This window comes from Bactrocera dorsalis, chromosome 2 (genome assembly GCF_023373825.1).
Source record: "Bactrocera dorsalis isolate Fly_Bdor chromosome 2, ASM2337382v1, whole genome shotgun sequence".
Lineage (NCBI taxonomy): Eukaryota > Metazoa > Arthropoda > Insecta > Diptera > Tephritidae > Bactrocera > Bactrocera dorsalis.
The window spans coordinates 47,558,917-47,581,911 of record NC_064304.1 but is presented as its reverse complement, the minus strand read 5'-3'; the positions used below and the strand labels follow the sequence as shown (position 1 = coordinate 47,581,911).

Sequence of the window (22,995 nt, the reverse complement as noted above, 5' to 3'; positions counted from 1 at the left end):
TTCTGACAGTAAAACCGATAAAATTGATTTCCGTGACACCCAAAACCGATACAAATTCTGTTTCGACTATTAAACCAATAATATCTGCTTTTTTTGATCGGTTTCAATTCTGATTCCGACAACTATCAGATTCCACAACACCCCTGACTATTAGATGAAACGTCTCAAATTCCAATCGACGTAAACAAAAAATCGCTAGGTGACGTTATTATGTAAGTTGATAAACGTGTCTATGTGCCCAATTATTATGTAAGTTAAAAAATTCCTGCATCTAAGCATCAGCTGGATGCACCTAGATTGATTGGACGAATGCCACCTTACTCTATAAATAATCATAAACTCGTTTTTGTTTCATTCTTTGAAAGATCACTTCAAGTATTTATTTTCTAAATCATATCATTAGTCACTTAGGGTTTCAGGGCTTGGCTTTCGCAAATGTACACATGAATATGTATATAAAAATGTTTAAGATAATGAGTTTAAGTGTAGCAGGTAGTGGATATTTTGCTTTTGTCTAACTACAAACTAAAATACATTGTTTTAGCACTATTTATAAATGGTAACGTTAGCTTAGTTAAACGTTTCTAATTCTATTATCATCTTTAATAATTACTTTGCGATACCGAATGAACGAATAAAATGATAAAATTTGTTAAAACTAAAGTTCACTAGAAAATAAAATTGTTGCACAATTGTGAATGCAAAAGAGCAGATGTACGACGCTTAAGTGTTGTACACGTGCATTAATTGTGTGTGTGTTTGAGTGTAAAGGTGGAGCGGTACTATTTCAAATAGCACGTGAACCTTTTCGCTTCCCCACTCACTACACACATAGAGGTAAGGCTTGAATCCTTTATATATGTATAGGCACGTGATCCAGCAGCTGGGCTCGATCTGGAAATACGGCCGAGCACATCTCACACTCGAAGTACCGCACCTTGCGTTCCGGTTGCGTTGGTGCTGGCGGTGACGTGGCTGTTACAGCTGACACCGCGGTTACCCCGTCCGTTGGCGAGAGTGAAGAGAAGGATGAGTCGTTGGTGGTGCTAAGGGAGCCACCGTACGTTGAAGAATATGCGGTCGTTCTTTGGTTAATTACGGAACTTTCTTTTTTCTCACGCCTGTTACTCTTAGTTTGTTTACTTTTCGAACTGCTGCCGTTGACAGTTGTAGCACTACGCTTTTGGTGACGTGTGGAACCATTGGTTTGCAGATCCGATTCAAATTCCAGATATTTTCGATTCATAGTGCCGGTGCGATTGCGTGCACTGCGTGCGTAATGACGTTCATTGCTGCTGCCGCTGCCGCTGCCGCCACTTGCACTCACACCAGTCGACCCGCTGACACCAACAACGATCTCGCGCAAATCTGGGGATGTTGGTTCGATTTTTATCAGATTATGCTGCTCGTCTTCGAGAAACGGCGTGGAAGACTCGCTTATAAAGCGATGGCGTTCAGCACGATCACATTTGATGGGAGAACGCAAAATCTCTTCGAGATCGTTAACTATACTCGGGTTGAATTTTTCATAGGCTTCCTTGCGTAGCGTCGAAGCTGCATCGAGGAATTGTGTGTCATAAAGATCGACGTTCCTTGAAGAATTTGGGACATGTGCGTCATATTGCAAACCGCGTAGCTGGTGTGACGATTCTTCGTGATTATTTTGCCCTATCTCCTGTTTAATTCGTGGAGGGCTAGAACTAATCTGACGTGGCAATTCAGTGGCAGGTGAGAGAATTTCATAGTCATCAACCATCGATCGACCGGTAGGACGCAATAAATCTAAGCCGTTTTGTTCTCTATGCGTTATGACGGTCTTAGAACGTTTTCGTCCATATTCATTATAGGTGGAAGACAATTTTTCTGTATGAATCATGCGTGGACGCGTTGTCTTTGAGGTCGATGTTTTTTCGACGGTCCGTTTACGCGCTTTATTCGCATTATAATTCTTGTTGATCTGCACTTCCTGAGTGCGTTGTGAACCGCCGCCAGAACTAATCTCACTTCCCGATTTATACTTCGGTTTGCGTTCTTCCGCGTCTAAATGTGTAGCACCGCCAACCGACGAACCCACTACAAGTGTGTCGATGCTTTGCAGAGTATTTTCTAAATTCGATAGTAATGTGTTGGAATTGATGAGCTTTGTTTGCCATAAGGTATCGGAGTTACTACCCGTCGATTTATACCGCGGCTTCCTAGACTGCATAAGTAGATCATTGTCTGGTAGTATAACACCATCTACTCCTTCCTTCATCAAAGAATTATTATTAATGCTGTCTTTAACTTTAGTACGTTTAGATTTTGACGCTTTGGAAACCGGAATAGGTTCCGTGATGCCCAATAGGTCATCTACATTATCCATATCGAAGTCTGACAATTCAATATCACTTCCATTGCCATTTTGTTGGCTTTCCCTGCGCAGGCGTGCGATTTCATGAGGTTTCAACTTTCGCCGCCTTTTGTACTTACGTGGACCCGTCTGAAAACACATAAAATTCAAGAATATATGATGGATATGTGAAATAAAATCTTTAAACATTTGTTCCTTACAATTGGTTGTCTCTGCATGGCAGTGTTCATATCACTGTGTTGTATTAAATGTTGCACGAGATCTCCAGACGACGACATTTCCATCGAGCACACGGTGCAGTAGTAAGTATTACGTTTTGCGTCCAATCCCGAGTGGTGAGATCGTATATGTTCGCGCAAGACTACGCGCTGGTTGAAAGCACGCGAACACACCGAGCAAGCGTACGGTTTTTCGCCCGTGTGAATACGTTCGTGTTTACGCAATGTACCGCCATCAGCGAACGCCTTCCAACAAAAGCGGCAACCATAAGGTCTCTCACCGGTATGGATGCGAACATGTATTTGTTGAGAACTGCGCGAACCGAAAGTTTTGCCGCATTCATGGCAGGGAAATAATTTCCCTGAGGCGTTAGTGTGCGAGTGTCGGTGGTTGGAGAGAGTGCGACCATCAGGGAATTCTTCCTGACAGACATCGCAGATTACGGACTTATCACGATGAGACGCCATATGCCGCTTTAGACGTGCTTTATTGTGAAAGTTCTTGCCGCATTTTGAACACGAATGACATTTTTCGCGCGAATGATCCCAGGCATGCTTTATTAGAGCCTTGCGATCGCGGCATTCCTTGCCACAGAGTATACATGAATTGGGTGTCATGTCGTGTGGATGCACTGACTGTAGATGACGTTTAATCGCTAGCTCCTCGAAAAATGTCTCGCCACAAAGAACACACCTGTCAAATAAGCAATGATTTAGTGCACTTCGCCTAACATTACAAGTGCTGTTATAAATATAGTCATACTTATATGGTGGATAACGCGCATGTATTTCAGCGTGCGCAAGTAAATCTAACGCCTCAGCAAATGTTTCACCACATGTGTTGCAACAATGCCGATCCTTATCATTATCGATATCACATTCAGCAATAGTTTTTATATGTATTTTGGAGTGTCTGCGCAGCAAATCTTCTCTATGAAATGACATACCGCATTCGCTACAGTAGAATTCCCCATATAAGCGCTCCGATTCGGATTCACTTTGCGTTTCTTCAGCCTCAGCTTCGTCGGGGTCGTACTCCGAGTTACTATCTTCAAATTGATGAGTTTTCAAATGTTCTTGCAGACTACCTGCATCCCAGAACATCTCATTACATTGGTTACACTCATGCGGATGATCTTCATTATGATTCTATGAAGAAAGTAGTTATTAACAATTATATGTAATTGTTTGGGCTTATAATTTTATTTGAAATATAAAACAAGAGAAAACTTATCTTCGGGTGCACCGAAGTTTGAAAACCCTTCACAAATAAAATATGTACTTTTCATACAAAACAAATTGATTTTAATGGCTAAGTTAGTATGACAGTTATATGCTCTGATTGTCCAATCTGAACGATTTGTTGGCAGAATGTACCGCTACCTTATACAATAATCCATTTCAAATTTTGTGAAAATATCTTCTCAAAGAAAATTGTTATTCATGGGCTTGTTTTAAAACATTAAATTGGAGTTGTAGCTATATGCTATAGTGGACGGGGTTTTCAGGGGTTCAGATAAGTGAGCAGCTTCTTTGGGAGAAAAAGACTTGTGTAAAATTTCAGATCGATATCTTAAAAATAGAGAAACTCATATGTTTTTGAACCGACAGGCGGACTACTCAACATAGCTTGAAAGTATCTGATTGTTACAAACTTCGCGGTAATCCGGAAAATAGATATGAATTAAATGTTAAATTTGTCATTCTTACCTTGGTATGGGCCAACATTGCCTTCTCACGTGCGAATGCCAATCCGCACTGTTGGCAAACAAATGGTTTACATTCGTCGATAACGGGGAAGCTCTTTTGATGGGCTGGTGATTGATTATGGGTAAATTTCACAACTGCAGTGGAGGCCTGTAGTTGTTGGCAGTCTTCAAAAGCACTAGACGGATTCTCCAAATTCGCCAACCCAACTGTTTCGTTTTCATGTTGCTCATTCAAAACATAGCTTTCTTCCTTTGGTTTAATTCGACTAATACGGCCACGACCTGTTGTCGTGGATGTTGAGGTAGATGAACTGTTTCCGCTTACATTATGCGGTTTCCGACTAGATTTTTCGCTACGTTGCAAGGAATTTATGTGTGTGGTCCAATCCTGCTCATAAAAGTGATCGTTGGGTTGCCGCAATTGCGACTGCTGTTGTTCTTGTTCGACAAAGTTCATAACTAAAAAGTAAAAATTAAAAATATTTAAAAATAATATTCATGCTTTTATTTAAAATGAATACTAACATTCTGTATCCAATTCAGGATCTGGAGCATCAGCATGTGCTTTAAGGTGATTTATTAGATCGGAACGACGGAAAAATCGGGAACCGCATAATTTACATAAATGTGGCCGATCGTTCTGATGTGCAACTATATGATTCATCAAACTTGTCTTTTTACGAAATCGGCGACTGCAAAAATCACACGGGTATGGACGTAGAGCGGTATACTCATCCTGAACTGTTGGTAACGGCACTTCCATGTCCAGCAAAACTTGCGAACCAGAACAAATTATTTGATCGGCTGGTATTTCCACACTGTAAATATTAGATAGAAATATTCAATGATTATCACCCAACTTGCAATTCATTGAAACTTACCGCTCTTCACCTTGGTGCTGTACCCAGTCGTCCGTTATCACTTCTTCTGTTACCATTTGAGGTGTTGTATCGACAAAACTATCAATGAATCCATTTCCAGTTTGCTGCAATACTTCCGAACAGTCAATCTCATCTGAATTGGAGACGACAACTTTACCGTTATCAGCTGCACTGGCCTCAATTATCTCTGTTACCATTTGACCGTCGCGCGCCATGAATATTAAGTTCTCGGCAGCTATTTGATCAATGTCAACTTCATTTGTTACATCGCCATTTTCATCATTACCGGTGACTAAGTGGTAGGATCCTCCAGTAGCATCGTTGGCAAGAAGCTCATCTTCAGACGGCATTTGTGGCTTTACAATCAGTTGCCCATTGGCTGTTTTAAGATCATCCTGGTCCTGAATCCATTGAATTTCAAATGTTTGCCTGTCCATTACACTGTTAATCTGCTATTGACACTTTACACCAAATTCTGTAATAACAGAAACGCAAACACAAAATAAACAATTAATTTAACTTATCCAAACCCCCACTAAGGTTTGGAAAAATAAACCACGAGACAATTTCAACGTTGCCAATCATTTGCAACCGATAAAACTAAAATTATATTTATGTATAAATTTGAATTTGCGGAATTAGAAGAGTAATTCTAATGTTTGGCGAAATTATTTAACTGATTTGAAGTGGAAAACATTATTATTCCAAAAAAGATTTTGAAATTAATTATCATTAATATCATGATCTAATAAAGTATATATTTTCATAACAATCGGTAGCACTGTAAATTTTTCCAGTCCCATTTATTTTGTGTGACACCGGTTATCTCTTTTTAGCAGTTCTCGTTATAGTTTCGCACTGTATTGCCGACAATGGCCGCCGCATATTAAAATCGAGTTGCATATCATTGCCCACCCAACACCACCAACAAAATTCCAACTATAATTAATCGAACAAAAATTCCATTTCCAAACAATATTTACGAGGTTATGTCCAAATGAGGTTAAGGTGGTTTATTTATTTACTATTTACAAGCTAATTGCCGCTTTCAACGCACCAAAACAATACAACAATCAAATGAAGTAACACTTGAGGAAACATCTGCCAGATCCAATAAATGTGGGTTGAACGAAGTCACACGCGATTACATCACAACGCAATAGATAAAATTTTGAAAAATTTTCACCGAACCCAGTTATAACTGTATACACTTAGGGCTTCACTTTCGCCTTTTGCTTTAAGTATAATTTCCAAAGGCTGATTTATTTATTAAAATAATTAAACTTAACTTTTCACTTTAAGCGATAAAAATTAGAAACTGAAATTCCTTTACTCTTTGCAACCGCACAAAATTTCGACCAACTACTGCAATGCAATTCATTGAATACGCGAATTGCGGCGAGCGGTGGTTACTTGATTGCGCTAACTGAAGGTGGTATGGCACAATGCTGCCATATTGCACAGTAAAGGGGTTGGGTGAAATACGCACAGGTGTTTGTTGTGAGCATGTAGATTTCAATTTATAAGCTTTTGGAGGGAGATAATTTTTTAAATGGGTTCAAAACTTTAATTTTGGCCCCGGCGAAAAATTATCACAATTTTTGAAGTTATGTTAAGGGAAATTACGATACTACTCAGGCTTAGTTCTAGCAACCCAATGTTATTAACTATTCAGTTCATAGTTTTATGATCTAAGATTAGACAATTTTTTTAGTTAATAGTAACTTTTGTTAATTATATTAAATTACGTCGATAAGAGGGTGCAGCGGTTCGTGTCCTGGCTATTTTGACAACTGCTAAGAGTTTTTCGAAAAAAAGTGTTAAGGTTCTAATTGGAATATATATATATATAATGGGGGTATATATATATATATATATACTCTTGTATACATATTGTTACGAATTTACTCCTTGCTAGTTTTACTTTACTGGGTTCGTATCTCTGGATTGACAAATAAAACCAATAACTGTTTAATTTAATTCAACAACTCTTTATTTTACAACTCGTCTACACTATAGCAGTTTACTCTTAGTACTGGTTGATTACGTTGGCGCTGCCACGGCTTATATAGCCACGCACTTCTCGCTGATGCCGACGTGTCCTTCTAGAATATTGCGTCTGGAAATTACCAGAACATAATGCTATACGGCGCCAGACGCAAGCAGACAGCCGAGGCGCCAGGCTCAGCAATTGTTTAAGTAGACAAGCAGACAGTGCGACGCCAGATGTCTATTGTTTCGACAAGCAGACAGCCGCGGCGCCAGATGTCTACAACAAGACAAATGCTATTCCATATACCTACAGCTATTGTTCATAATAAGGGATGCATATAGCAATACAAATACAACTTAATACTACTTTTGTAACAATATTATAAAAAGATAGCGGTTGTTTGTCCCTAAATAAAAATGGCAGCGGCAAATTACTGCCAAAAATCCTTATGCCCATAGATTTTATATGGCACACACAGCGGCAGCAGCGCTGATGGTTCAAAAACTCGATTTTGACAGCACGACAAGAAGTAATTTTCGCTTTTTCTTTGTTTGAATGAAATTATTATTAATAAATTAATTCGTTTTATATATATTTTTTTTTTTTGTACTAATTTTAGGAATCAATTTGCTGTAAAGTTGCCGCTTTATTTAAGACGCGCCGACATTAGCGCGCCGCTTAACGCTCATAAATAAATATTTAAGTATGCCAGTAAGGGATTAGATTATTGAGGTACATACATATGTACATAAATACTTTCATATATGAAAACATGTACGGCTGTTATCAAACTAAAAGGAGTGCTGCTGATTATCGACTTCTATTCGCTGTTTTTTTATTTTTTGTTTTTTTTGTAATCTTTTTACATCTAATTTGTTTTGTTTTGAGTTTGACTTTTCTCTATTCTCAACAATTTTCAAATTTCGCACACAAGTGTTATTTTTGGATTCTCTTCATATTAGGAGCATGCATTCATTTTAAATCAACGTAGAAATAAAAAATTTCATTTAATGAATGAATCCACGAAAAACATACAAGGTAGTATAAAATATCATCGGGAGCCAAGTTTCGATGGTACGAAATATTGTTAAATAGACATCAAAAAACAATACACTTGCTATTCACAAAACTATATATGTACACGAGGCAACATCCTTTCTCAACCTTGAAACAATGGGGGATATGAAACCAAGTATTCAAACTTTTAAAATAATGGCACTCAATGGCGCGAAAAAAAATCCTTTTCATACAAATGTTCAGATGAATTGAAGTTGAAATAATTCAACTTAAGATTAATTCAACTTTTTTTGGTATTACGAACTTCAACTATTTCAAGTCGAAGTTTAATTGACGTTCTTCTTCTTCTTTACTGGCGTAGACACCGGTTACGCGATTATAACAGAGTCAACAACAGCGCGCCAGTCGTTTCTTCTCTTCGCTACGTGGCGCCAATTGGATATTCCAAGCGAAGCCAGGCCCTTCTCCACTTGGTCCTTCCAACGGAGTGGAGGTCTTCCTCTTCCTCTGCTTCCCCGGCGGGTACTGCGTCGAATACTTTCAGAGCTGGAGTGTTTTCATCCATCCGGACAACATGACCTAGCCAGCGTAGCCGCTGTCTTTTAATTCGCTGAACTATGTCAATGTCGTCGTATATCTCGTACAGCTCATCGTTCCATCGAATGCGATATTCGCCGTGGCCAACGCGCAAAGGACCATAAATCTTTCGCAGAACTTTTCTCTCGAAAACTCGCAACGTCGACTCATCTGTTGTTGACATCGTCCAGGCCTCTGCACCATATAGCAGGACGGGAATTATGAGTGACTTATAGAGTTTGGTTTTTGTTTGTCGAGAGAGGACTTTGCTTTTCAATTGCCTACTCAGTCCGAAGTAGCACCTGTTGGCAAGAGTAATCCTGCGTTGGATTTCTAGGCTGACATTGTTGGTGGTGTTTACGCTGGTTCCAAGATAGACGAAATTATCTACAACTTCAAAGTTATGACTGTCAACAGTGACGTGAGTGCCAAGTCGCGAGTGCGACGACTGTTTGTTTGATGACAGGAGATATTTCGTCTTGCCCTCGTTCACTGCCAGACCCATTTCTTTTGCTTCCTTGTCCAGTCTGGAGAAAGCAGAACTAACGGCGCGGGTGTTGAGGCCGATGATATCAATATCATCGGCATACGCCAGCAGTTGTATACTCTTATAGAATATGGTACCTTCTCTGTTGAGTTCTGCAGCCCGAACTATTTTCTCCAGAAGCAGGATAGGGAATCACCTTGTCTGAAACCTCGTTTGGTATCGAACGGCTCGGAGAGGTCCTTCCCGATCCTGACGGAGCTTTTCGTGTTGCTCAACGTCAGTTTACACAGCCGTATTAGTTTTGCGGGGATACCAAATTCAGACATCGCGGCATAAAAGCAGCTCCTTTTCGTGCTGTCGAAAGCAGCTTTGAAATCGACAAATAGGTGGTGAGTGTCGATTCTCCTTTCACGGGTCTTTTCCAAGATTTGGCGCAGGGTGAAAATCTGGTCGGTTGTTGATTTACCAGGTCTGAAGCCACACTGATAAGGTCCAATCTGTTTGTTGACGGTGGGCTTTAATCTTTCACACAATACGCCCGACAGAACCTTATATGCGATATTGAGGAGGCTTATCCCACGGTAGTTGGCGCAGATTGTTGGGTCTCCTTTTTTATGGATTGGGCATAGCACACTTAAATTCCAATCGTTGGGCATGCTTTCGTCCGACCATATTTTACAAAGAAGTTGATGCATGCTCCTTATCAGTTCTTCGCCGCCGTGTTTGAATAGCTCGGCCGGCAATCCATCGGCCCCTGCCGCTTTGTTGTTTTTCAGGCGGGCAATTGCTATTCGAACTTCTTCATGATCGGGCAATGGAACGTCTGCTCCATCGTCATCGATTGGGGAATCGGGTTCGCCTTCTCCCGGTGTTGTGCTATCACTGCCATTCAGCAGGTTGGAGAAGTGTTCCCTCCATAATTTAAGTATGCTCTGGGCATCGGTAACTAGATCACCTTGGGGGGTTCTACAGGAGTATGCTCCGGTCTTGAAACCTTCTGTAAGCCGCCGCATCTTTTCGTAGAATTTTCGAGCATTACCCCTGTCGGCCAGCTTATCCAGCTGTTCGTACTCACGCATTTCGGCCTCTTTCTTCTTCTGTCTGCAAATGCGTCTCGCTTCCCTCTTCAACTCTCGGTATACATCCCATCCCGCACGTGTTGTGGTCGATCGTAACGTTGCGAGGTAGGCAGCCTGTTTTCTCTCCGCTGCGACACGGCACTCCTCGTCGTACCAGCTGTTCTTTTGCACTTTCCGAAAACCAATGGTTTCGGTTGCAGCTGTACGTAAGGAGTTTGAAATGCCGTCCCACAGTTCCCTTATACCGAGTTGTTGACGAGTGCTCTCAGAGAGCAGGAGTGCAAGCCGAGTAGAGAATCGTTCGGCTGTATGTTGTGATTGCAGCTTCTCGACGTCGAATCTTCCTTGTGTTTGCTGGCGTGCGTTTTTTGCTGCACAGAGGCGGGTGCGAATCTAAGCTTCAACAAGATAGTGGTCCGAGTCGATGTTAGGACCTCGGAGCGCACGCACATCTAAAACACTGGAGACGTGTCTTCCGTCTATCACAACATGATCGATCTGGTTGGTAGTTTTTCGATCCGGAGACAGCCAGGTAGCTTGATGGATCTTCTTATGCTGGAATCTAGTACTACAGATAACCATATTTCGGGCCCCGGCGAAGTCGATCAGCCTCAACCCATTTGGGGAAGTTTCGTCGTGGAGGCTGAATTTACCGACCGTAGTACCAAAGATACCTTCTTTGCCCACCCTGGCGTTGAAGTCGCCAAGCACGATTTTTACATCGTGACGGGGGCATCTCACATAAGTGCGCTCCAAGCACTCATAAAAGGCATCTTTGGTCACATCGTCCTTCTCTTCCGTCGGGGCGTGGGCGCAAATCAGCGATATGTTGAAGAACCTCGCTTTGATGCGGATTGTGGCTAGACGTTCATTCACCGCAGTGAATGATAGTACTCGGCGACGGAGTCTCTCTCCCACCACGAATCCCACACCAAACCTGCGCTCCTTTATATGGCCACTGTAGTAAATGTCACAAGGACCTACTCGTCTCTGTCCTTGTCTCGTCCATCGCATTTCTTAGACGGCGGTGATGTCAGCCTTTGTTTTCACGAGGACATCAACCAGCTGGGCAGTGGCACCTTCCCAGTTAAGGGACCAGACATTCCAGGTGCATGCCCTCAATTCGTAGTCCTTATTTCGTTTGCCATGGTGGTCATCAAAAGGGGGGTCTCTCATCCGAGGCTGGTTATGACTATTCACTGGGGGTGTTTTTTTACGTGGCGGGTCCCAAACCCAGCGCACAACCCTATGCAGGGGATGTTTCGCCTTCTCACGTTAGCTCGCCTTCAAACGGATGTTCTTAGGCTACCCAGAGGATACTTGGTCAAAGACCGGAAGTCGTGAGCTGCTTGAGTCACATGTAAAAGAATCGTTTCTGGCCACTCCCAAGTGAATGGCAATCAGAGAACTTTCCTCACTTGCGTGAACTTCTACACATGATTCCATCCTCCACTAATACTAACTCTTAAAATACAGTTCAAAGATACCATAATATGCGTAAAAAATTTTGGAATGAAATCTGCAAAATTCCCTTTGTTTCGTCTTTCTAACAAACTGTTGCCGTTTCTGATTGAAAATATGATACAAAAATGTGAACTATGATTTTATCAAATTAATTTTATAAAATGAAAAAATAAATAAAATATGTAACAAAAATTTTCAAAAATGCCGACCTAAAGCTCTGGCGCCGTAGGCAGTTGAACTTCTAAACACTCATACCTTTGAACAAAGAGTTTGGAGCTATATTATCTGATAAAAAAAACCTCAACAATTGACAATGTGGCGTCGAAATGATAGCTACTTAAATTCAGTAGAGACTGTTTTATTAATACAAGTATATTTTTAATAATGATAGCGCGATAGCCAGTTTTCTACAGATTAATAACATTTGTTTTGCCTGCAATCTTGGTCAGGACACAAGACCTTTTCTTTACGAGTCATTTCAACAATTTATTTAACTATTATGCACCCAACAAATAAACTAAAAAAAACATTTTGTATTCGTTATGAATGTATTTATTTATTAAAAACAAGAAAAATCGTTAACTTCGGCTGCACCGAAGCTAATATACCCTTCACAGGTGCATTTCTTTTAGTATCTATGCGTTCAGTATGTATGGAAGCTATATGCTATAGTAATCCGATCTGTCAAATTTCTTCCGATATTATATTATTTCTATATACAATAACTCATACCAATAATCTATACCGAATTTCATGAATATGCAAAATATTCGTCAAATGTGAAAGTTTTCCATACAAGAACTTGATTCCGATCGTTCAGTTTATATGGCAGCTATATGATATAGTGGTCCGATATCGGCAGTTCCGAAAAATGAGCAGCTTCTTGAAGAGAAAATGACGTTTGCAAAATTTGTAAACGTTATCGTTTGAAAAAAAAACGATATATACAGACAGACAGACAGACGGATATGGCGAAATCGACTCAACTCAACATACTTATCAATTATATATACATATGTATATACTTTTTAAACTGTTCATGAATCTTTAATCAATCAATACATCTATTTATTAGCAGATAAATGTAAACAATTTGTCGAGTTTCTACTGGAAAAGATTTCCATAACCCTATATACGAGTATATACTCCATAGTGACAACGTAGTTGTTGCTTTTCTTTCTTAATCACATTTGTGCAATATTTCCTTTTATATTCAAGTATAATTTTTCATAGTGCAAAAGATCAGAATCAGATCAGATCTTGCAACTTGCAAGAATCAAACTCAAGGAAATACATAGTACATAAAGGTGTAAAACCAATCATATAGAGTAAAGTCAGCCGGATGTTCGAAAATCTTTATATGTATATATTAAGTAATGGGTGCTAAGGGAAGTATTGGTCCGATTCAACTCCTTTTTGACATACAGACATACCATTATAAGAAAAAGATTATCCCGCAATTTCAATTATATTATCTCACACATGAAACACACTTAAGATATTATTCGGGAAAAGTTTAATTCTCTTATGTTAATTGCTTCTTGTTTTGTGTACTGGAAACTGGACGAATCAAGTGGAATTTAAAAATGTGCTATATGGGAAGTGGGAGTGGTTGTAGGCCGATTTCGTCCATTTTCACAACGTGACATAAGAATGTTAAAAGATATGGGATTTCACCAAAAAGTGGGCGGTGCCACGCCCATCGTCCAATTTTCACACCAACTCCCATAAAGTTCTCTCATACCATCTCGATGGCAAAATTCAATGTCTCCGGCATATATATTTATTGACTTATCGCGCTTTCAGTGGTTTTTAACAGTACCGTTATATAGGGAGTGAGCGGGGTTGTCATCCGATTTCATAATTTTCACACTGTCGGTAGAAGTTCTTATAAAATTTGTACTCAGCAAATTTGGTTGTTGTAGCTTAAGTGATTAGAGGGCGAGACCACGCCACTTTTTCAAAAGTTTTCCTACATGTGTCCCTTGCTACTTCGATTCTATGTATGTACACAGCTTTATGTCTTAATTTAGCGCTTAGTTATGACACTTTTTTTACTAAGGAACCCACATACCAAGTTTCATCGCGATATCTCAATTTTAACTCAAGTTACAACTTGCATGGACGAACGGACAGACAGACCGGATTTCAACTTTTCTCGTCATCCTAATAATTTATGTATATATATAACGTTATATCTATCTCGCTTAGTTTTAGGCAAGAAAGAGTATAAAAATCCAATTTTCGCGAATATCCACGTTCAGGGTGATTGGTGAGTGTTCTGTTACACTGCGCTTTCATGAGTAGGTTAACCCTTCTGATTCGGTCTACGGTGTTGCGTCGATCACCAACTGAACCAATAAGGTTCCTAAAGATACAAATTAAATCTTTTCTTGCTGACTTATGATATTTTTCTATTTCTTGAGTCTACGTTCACAAGTGGATTTTTTTAGCGCTCATGATCGGCAAATTCTCTTTTAGTGTCGCTTATTGCATTCAGATGGAGTACAAAAATATTTTTGATTACCTAATTTTTATCCTATTCACCCTTCTCTAATGGATTTTTATTATATTGTTTATATTTACATACATATACGTTCATATTTAAAAAGAAATTTTAATTAATTTTCTCGTAGTCGCCTAGCCAAAAACCCGGTTTGGGCGAAAAAAACAGTATGTAAACCGGCACTTAGTTGTCTATTGTTTCTCTGTTTCTGAGAACAATTTTTTAAAGTTCCGCCCTCTTGCTATTTTCAAAAAGCTACTTGCTAAAAACCTAAAAGAAAAAAACTTACTGAAAAGCTAAAGAATTAGAGAGTTTAATTTGTCATTTATTTTTGATAATACCATAGTTGTGGCTTCAGAAAACATATTTGAGAGCCAATACAGCTGATTGAAGATTACTAATTGGAATTTCGATAGTACAAATAGGTACCAACTGTTATGAAAAGACCACCTATGTAAGTATTAAACAAGTAAATATTGCGAAAAAATATTCACGAAATTTGGTCTGTTCAAAGCTATCGGAGATATTCTTGTAGACAGTATCATGCAGTATTATTCGGGGTTTCGTACAAAAAGTTGGAAAACATAACTGATAACTGACTAATAAATCAATATTTAATTAGTTTAAGTCTGATAGGTTATTTTACCATTTGTATCTTGGACAAAAATTTAAATCTTCATTCACATACTATGTAGGCTTCCTAACTTGCACACAAGTAAAGTTTGACATTTTTGATATACTATTTGTGTTATTTTCAGTTACTTAAAATATTCATCTTTTTACAACTTTTTACATGGTTTCGATGAACTTAGTTCAATTTTTGGCGAGAAAGCCACGATGGTATGGTGAATCCAATCAAGATCGTGGATCACTTCAAGACAAATTTCGTAAAGGTTGTCCGAAATCAGTTTTTGTTCCAGAAACTATTAATGCTGCTATTGCAAGGTCATAATGTGACCTGTTGTAGGATTGAGACAATTATAGGCGTTAGTGGGACCAGCATACTAGAACAAAGCCGAATAGTAAATTCTGAATGCCACACAACCAACTTTGTGCCAGTTGTTTTTCCGGAAAACCAAGTACCATAGACGGATCACTCTTCATCACTACAATGCGAGCTCTCATACATCCACCGAAACAAATGCATTTTTAAGCACTTAAAACATCGATGTAATGAGTAATCCATCGAAAAGTCCTCACTTAGCACCGAATTATGTACTTCTTTTTATTCCCGTACGAAAAAAATTAATTAAGAGGTCAATGTTTTTCGACACCTGAAGGACGGTCGACACGTTTAAAACGCAAAAGTGCTTCGAGAATTAGTTTAAACGCATGAAAAAGTATATATACATATATGTAGATATTAATGTAGAATATTTTGCAAAGCAATAAAGCTATTTTCGATGGTTTAAATTTGTTTTTGTTTTCTCATCCCGAAATATAAAAGGCAACCTACGTATAATATAACCACCATCCTACTTCACATAATTCCATATTTTCACATGGACCTGATAAACTCCACTAACCCCGAGTTGAACAAACGATAAAGTTGTTTCACAAATATTTTTGCTCTGCATAGATCACCTCTTTGTTCTTCCGCTATGATGCAAAAGAATGCGGTCAACTCCAAATGCCAATGCGTCAAGAATTAGGAACGACGACGACTTCGCACAATGCATGGGCTTCCTCATACAAACATAGCAACCAAACGGCCACAAGAAGTGGAGGGCTCGGCGCTTGTAAATGCTGTTGCAACTTACGCGTACACATGTGCTATACATATTCTTATGTAGCAGATCAGCAACATCTTTGCAATTTATTTGCTCGGCACCGTCGGCGGAAGAGCGCAAGCGTTTTCGCACACCGCACTCTCAAGCGGCTACAACAAGCACACGACACTGACATCTCCATCGACGACATGGCCGAGTGAGCAATCGTGTACGAAAGGCGCGCGCGCGAAGAGAGTGCGCATTGGCAACGCCATATTGAGATAGCGATCGCCAAGCGCTGCAGCGGCACTGGCGAACAGTAGGCAACGAGCAACGTGAACGCCAATTTGAATCGAAAACACGAGTGTCGCAAATAAACCAAATTCAAATACAAATTCAAATGGAAATCAAAATAACAAAAACAAAACGCGTACACATAGCGGGCGGCACGCGGTTAGTTGGGCAATGAAAGCTACATAACATTGCCATAGAAATTGAGGCGCGCCGTGTGGAGTGGGGTAGCAGCAAGGTGTTTGATTAGCCAGCTATTGGAATTGTTGGCAAGCCATTGAGCGCCCCAAAATAATGCTCACAGTGCGCGCTCTAAACTTTTTTCGCCTAAATACGCTCAGCGCTGGCGCTGACGCTGAGCTATTTACATTTTCGTTTTGGCGACGAGTAAACAGTTCGGCGTGAACAGTTTTGTGCTTGTGGCGGGTGTGATTGAATTCTGATTTTTCGAAATTAAATCAAAGTTAACGGCAGTATTTAGCGAAAATATGTTTTCGTACGTTTTCGGAATGACTACACACGAAACGCAAATATACCAAGTGACATAGTGATTTGTGCAGAAAAGAGCTTTCACAGGCAAAAAGGAACTCTTTTCTTAGAGCGGTGACGGGATTTAAAACAAAATAAATCTAGTGCAAATTACATTTGAAACGAAGCGTGAAGAAACAAGCATAAAGCCTCGCAGCAGAAATAGAATGTGTCTAATTTATGGGTACACATAAGAGGTGCGTGTGACTAGAGCATTTTCCAAACGTAACGAAAATGAATGCTTGTTTTGAGATAATTAGTGAATGTATAAGTGTGTACGTATCCAGAAAACTAATTTTTCAAAGATTTTCAATACTATAAAATGCTTTTAAAGTGATATTTGACTTAAGCTGGACGGTCAATAAGTATTATACCCTGAGTGGGTACATGCATACATATACAATATTAAGTTTGCCACGAATATTGTAACGCTCAGAAGGAAACATCGCAGACCCTATATGTATATGATAATATATACATATATCTATATATAAATGATCAGCATGACGAGCTGAGTAGATTTAGCCATGTCCGTCTGTTTTTGAGATATCGATCTGAAAATCTGCAAACGGCTTTTTCTTCCCGAGAAGCTTTCACTTGTCGAAACCATAGGATAGGACAAAAGAATCAGCTGTTTTCCAGGAATTGTACACAGCTTCAGTTGATGGAAATCTGTCTTTTTGACACAGAGATGCAAATAAAAGGAATTAAAAACAATTTTTATAAGTTATTTTTATTGGAAAACTTTGAAGAATATTTTCTAAAAAACTTTATTGCCTATTTCTTGCTTTTCCTCACCAAATCTACGGTGCAATGTAGACGCGTTACCGATCTTGATTGTATGTACGGTTTCCCAGCAGGCCTATATGCACAGTTCTAAATCAATCTAAGTTTCACTTCATGAATATTAATTACAATAACAATATAACATTAACAGAATAAGTTGAAATAATCAATCAATTAGAAACATTTAATAATATTTTGACACAATAAATAATCTTACACAATATTATGTAAATTTAATATCTTCTTCTTCTTTACTGGCGTAGAAATCGCCTACGCGGCTATAGCCGATTTAACAACACCGTGCCAGTTGTTTCTTCTTTTCGTAAGGTGGGGCCAATTGGAGATTCCAAGCGAAGCCAGGTCCTTCTCCACCTGGTATTTCCAACGGAGTGGAGGTCGCTGAACTATGTCAATGTCGTCGTATATCTCGTACAGCTCAGCGTTTCATCGAATGCGATATTCGTCGTTGCCACCGCTCAAGGGACCATAAATCTTTCGCAGAACCTTTCTCTCGAAAACTCATAACGTCGACTCATCAGATGTTGTCATCGTCCATGCCTCTGCACCATATAGCAGGACGGGAATAATGAGTGACTTATAGAGTTTGGCTTTTGTTCGTCGAGAGAGGAATTTACTTCTCAATTGCCTACTCAGTCCAAAGTAACACCTGTTGGCAAGAGTTATTCTGCATTGGATTTCCTGGCTGACATTGTTGGTGGTGTTGATACTAGTTCCAAAGAAGACGAAATCTTATTCTTAGGAATTTTATTAATCGAAAAATATTTGAGTATGTATTAAATATATACTTAAAGTTATAAATTTTAAAACGAAAGACGGCAACGCCCTAACAGATTTGAGACATTTGAACATTGTGGTAGTAGAATATTAGTAGGCAACCCGTATCATGTCCCTCTTTCATAGCAGAATATTTAGGATCCGTACGAAATGTGATTTTTTTGCTTATGGGTTAGTGAAATAATTAGGATTGGTTACTTGTAGGTTTATACAATGGTTGGAACCGTAGTACACAGCTGTCATACGAACTGAATGATAGGATTTCAGTTTTTGTAGGGAAACTTTTTGTATGTGAATTGTATTCTATCTTTGATGCAGTTGAAACTTAAACGCTTTCTGTTGTTTTTCTACTCAGGTTGTAAGAGTTTTGTTCACCTAATGGCTAAAAAATCTAATTTGACACAGGGGATATCAGTAGCAAGGGCACCTGTGGAAAAAAAATTTGAAAAGTGGACGTAGCCCCGCTTCTAATTAGTTCAATGCACAAATCTCCTAAACCACTGAAGCTACAACAACCAAACTCGATTTGATTCCTTCCTTTCGAGTGTACAAAACAGTAAGCAGTTAATATAACGGGATAAAACTTTGCATTCACAATGCCTTTATGATATGCCATCATATGGCCACAAAAAGTCCGAAACCATCAAAAAATGGTCAAGCCCCTAGGTACCGAATATTCCGGCCCCAGTACTTTTGTCGACTTTTTTCGGAAAATATTGGTCAATATGACAGATTTATAATTGAAATTCAGAGAGAATCCTTTCCTGATAGTAGTATGTCTGACAAATGGCTTGAATTGAATCAATACTTCCCTTAGCTCCCACATACCCAACACAACAATTTTCGAACTTCCGGGGGACTTCTTACCGCATACATGCATGTATGTTGGCCAATATCTGAGTTGTCTTAATAAAAGTGTGAGACCTGACCCCGTATGACTAACAGCCTTATATACCTGGGGGTAATTATCCTTCCTCTTTGTTGGCGTAAATGCCGTTTACGTGGTTATAGCCAATTTAACAACAGAGCGCCAATCGTTTCTTCATTTCGCTATTTGTAGCCAATTAGAGATATCAAGTGCAGTCAGGTCCCTCTCCACCTGGTGGCGGCTATTGAATCGAAAATCTTTAAAGTTGGAGAGTTCGATTCCATCCGGCTAACATGACCTAGCCAGCGCAATCGCTGTCTCTTGATTGGCTGAACTATGCCAATGTCGACGTATATCTTGTACAGGTCATCGCTCCATTGCCAATGCGCAAAGGACCATGAATCTTCCGAAAAACTTTTCTCTTGAGCACTCGTAACATCTCGACTCATCAAATGATGTTATTGTCAATTACATACTCAGTCCGAAGTAGCATTTGTTGGCAAGAGTGATTCTGCGTTTGATTTCAAGGCTATTATTATTGTTGGTGTTAATTCTGGTTTCAAGATAAGCGAAATTATGTACGACTTCGAAATTATGACTTTCAACAGTGACGTGGGAGCTAAGTCGCGAGTGCGATGACAGTTTCCTTGATGACTTTTGAATTTAAACTGCGCGCGTCAAAGGATTTGGAGAATTATTTTTTTTTTAGGTTGGTAGTACTGTCAGTCATATTTGTGTCAAATTTCTTGTCAAAATATTCATTAGTGTCGTTTTGTGAGCTGCTAAAAGTGAGTTTTTCGTTTTTGGCGATGTCGAAATTTGTTGAGCAAAGAATTTGCATTAAATTTTGTTTACGGAATCAATTTTCTGCTGCGGATACGTTGAGGATGGTGCAGAAAGCCTTTAGTGATGAGGCTATGTCTAAAAAAAATGTTTACAAGTGGTATAGTGAGTTCCAAGCCGGCCGTGAACGTGTCGAAGACGAAGAGCGTCCAGGGCGACCATCAACCTCAACCGACGAAGCTCACGTTCAACAAATCAAAGATTTGGTGTTGAAAAACCGTTGATTGACAATTAGAAACCTTGCTGATGAAGTTGGCATATCGAAAGGCTCAGCCAATACCATTTTAAAGGATGTTTTGGGCCTCAAGCGCGTCAAATCTCGACTGGTACCGAAAACGTTCAATTTTTTGGAAAATAGGCGTCGCGTTGAAGTGTGTGAAACGATGCTTTCCGACTACCAGGGTGTCATGAAATGCATTATAACTGGCGATGAGCTTTGGATCTATGCTTACGACCCCGAAACAACCGATCAATCGAGCGAATATCTTGTCTAAAGGGAGCCGAGACCAAAAAAATCGCGCCAAAGTCGCTCAAAAATCAAGGTCATGTTGACTGTTTTCTTCGATTATCGTGGTGTTGTGCTTTATGAATTCCTTCCAACCGGTCAAACAGTCAACAAGGAATATTATTTGAACGTTATGCGTCGTTTGCGTAACGCTATCCGCCAAAAAAGGCCGGAATTGTTGAAAGACAATTCTTGGTTTTTACACCACGATAATGCACCATCCCATACTGCCCTCGTAATTCGTGATCATTTCGCCAAAAACTCAACCCATATCGTTCCGCAACCACCGTATTCACCTGATCTGGCGCCGTGCGACTTCTGGCTGTTCACCAAGCTCAAAAGACCGCTCCGGGGACACCGTTTTTATACGATAGAGGAGATTCAAGCCGCAGCGAAGACGGAACTGAAGGCCATCCCGGAAAGTGACTACAACCAGTGTTTCGAAGATTGGAAAATCCGTTGGCATAAGTGCATTGCATCGGGAGGGGATTACTTTGAAGGGGATGAAATTGATTTGGAGGAATAAATAAAGAATTTTCAAAATAAATACAATGTCATCTTATTTTTTGGGCGTCTTGTCCTCGTTCACAACCAGACCTACTCGCATCGTATACTAGTAGATCCTTTCCATATGCGTACATATTGTCTCCCCTAGCTCCAACTAAGCTTTTTCAGCATTTTGGAATTCAGCACCTCTCCGCCCGAAGGCAGCTGAACAAGACGACTTGGACTTCTTAAATTCTTACTCATATTGGATATAAAAGTTACTTAAAACACTTTAAGTATTGGTTCGAACGTCTGATACCCGTTATTAACTTAAATATTCTTCAAAAATAAATTTGATTAAACCAAATCTAATATAATTAAAAATGCTTCGTCTGTAAATCTGAGAATGGGAATAGTAATGCTTTACAATTGTAAATAATGCAAATCCGAAACGATGAAGAATGTATGTAAGCTGCTGGAGACACCTTTGCATATGAAATCAGTACTCTGACAGTAGCGACATAAAACGTCAGCTGTCGATCAAAATCAATTGAATGCATAGCTAAATGTCAGATACACACATACACGCATGTGCTAAGCAACGGCAGCGGTATAAAGAAAAAACTGAGCAAAGTGCCCAGATATCAGTTCAGCAAAATTCACAAAATATATGGGCATGTATGTATGTAAATGCATGTATTAAAAATGAAGAGTTGAAATCGCAAACGCAATTACTGAACTTGCGAAAATAAAATCAGTTTTGCAGGCAAAGAAGAATCGCTGTACCAAAATCATCACGCGACACGCATACGCAATGGACGACGCGCAAGCGCAGGCGCACGCAACAATCTAGCGTACATACTTACATATAATGTATGCGTACATATGTATGTTTGTATGAAGGTATGTCGGCATCCTTTAGCGACTAGCCAGCAAATCAAGTGAGCATGCAAATGATCCAGCGTCGCCGCGGGCGTTGCACAGTGATCTTGCCGCCAGTGCCGCCGACGACGCACTTTCCTCCACTGGAATGCGACTACGTTTTGCTGTCGTCGTTGTTGTTGTTGGGCATGTACATTGTAGACGTTTAGTTGCAAAACAAATATTCTACTGCTAATGTCTTGTTAATCCACATGTTTTCGTCACCATCGACACAATACGCAAAGCCACAAAAGTAACAACAACAGCAGCAAAAGCAAAAACAATTACAAATTCACAAGCAACTATAAAAGAAAATAAAACAATGTTAATAGTCGCGAATACTTGCATACTTCGCGCATGCTACATACATAAGTGCTTACATATATATATGTATGTTCATACTTGTATGTATGGATATGCGTGCGCATATATCATTTTTGAATTTTTATTACCTTTTTGTTTCCATTTATCGATTCGGCGACACATAATTAATATTCCAAGCATTCTCTTGGGTATGCGATGCCCAGCGCGCTGGCTTGTTGGCAAATTGTTTGCGATGCCACTTACAAACGTACATAGATTTTTTGTGATTGTTGTACTTTTATATTTCTGCTACTGTTCGACAAATGTTTACCATATCAACTCTCATCGACTGCGCAGCGGGTGTACAAGGAAGGACGGATGTGATGAAACCTAATGTATACAGTTCGTTTAACGGTATTTCTTGCAAATTCTCCCAAACTTTTCACAAGCCTCGTTTTGTTAAGTAATAATTTCGGTTACTCGGATCCTTTTTACTGCTATGAGCGTACAGAACCTTCCATGTTGAGGAACCCTGTACTTTCATTCCCACACACACACATTCCAGCCCTGAGCTTCTGTTCGAGTGTAAAAATGTATAGCTCAACATGCGCAACATGCGCTCGATTCAATTTGTATTTTGCGCCCTTGACGCAAATGCGTTGCTGCACATGTTTCGTTTC

General features: G+C 39.5%; 2 protein-coding genes across 3 annotated transcripts in view; one reads left to right on the top strand and one right to left on the bottom strand.

The window, feature by feature from the left end:
• Positions 1 to 343: 343 nt before the first annotated feature.
• On the bottom strand, positions 344 to 6,600 carry LOC105225789 (uncharacterized). The gene is made up of 7 exons (XM_011204412.4): positions 6,216 to 6,600; positions 5,159 to 5,633; positions 4,803 to 5,095; positions 4,279 to 4,736; positions 3,332 to 3,717; positions 2,551 to 3,262; positions 344 to 2,479 (listed from the first exon to the last, which is right to left on the bottom strand). The coding sequence occupies exons 2-7, from the start codon at positions 5,593 to 5,595 to the stop codon at positions 854 to 856; spliced, it is 3,912 nt and encodes a 1,303-aa protein (XP_011202714.2). The 5' UTR covers positions 5,596 to 5,633; positions 6,216 to 6,600; the 3' UTR covers positions 344 to 853.
• A 9,710-nt stretch (positions 6,601 to 16,310) lies between these two features.
• LOC105225788 (uncharacterized) overlaps positions 16,311 to 22,995 on the top strand; it is a 94,323-nt gene continuing 87,638 nt past the window's right edge. Inside the window, exon 1 of one of the 2 annotated variants that reach the window (XM_049447094.1) lies at positions 16,311 to 17,005. The gene's annotated coding sequence lies outside the window, so the exon portion shown is untranslated. Of the gene's footprint in view, positions 17,084 to 22,995 lie in introns of both variants that reach the window. The other variant, XM_049447095.1, reaches the window with a different exon arrangement.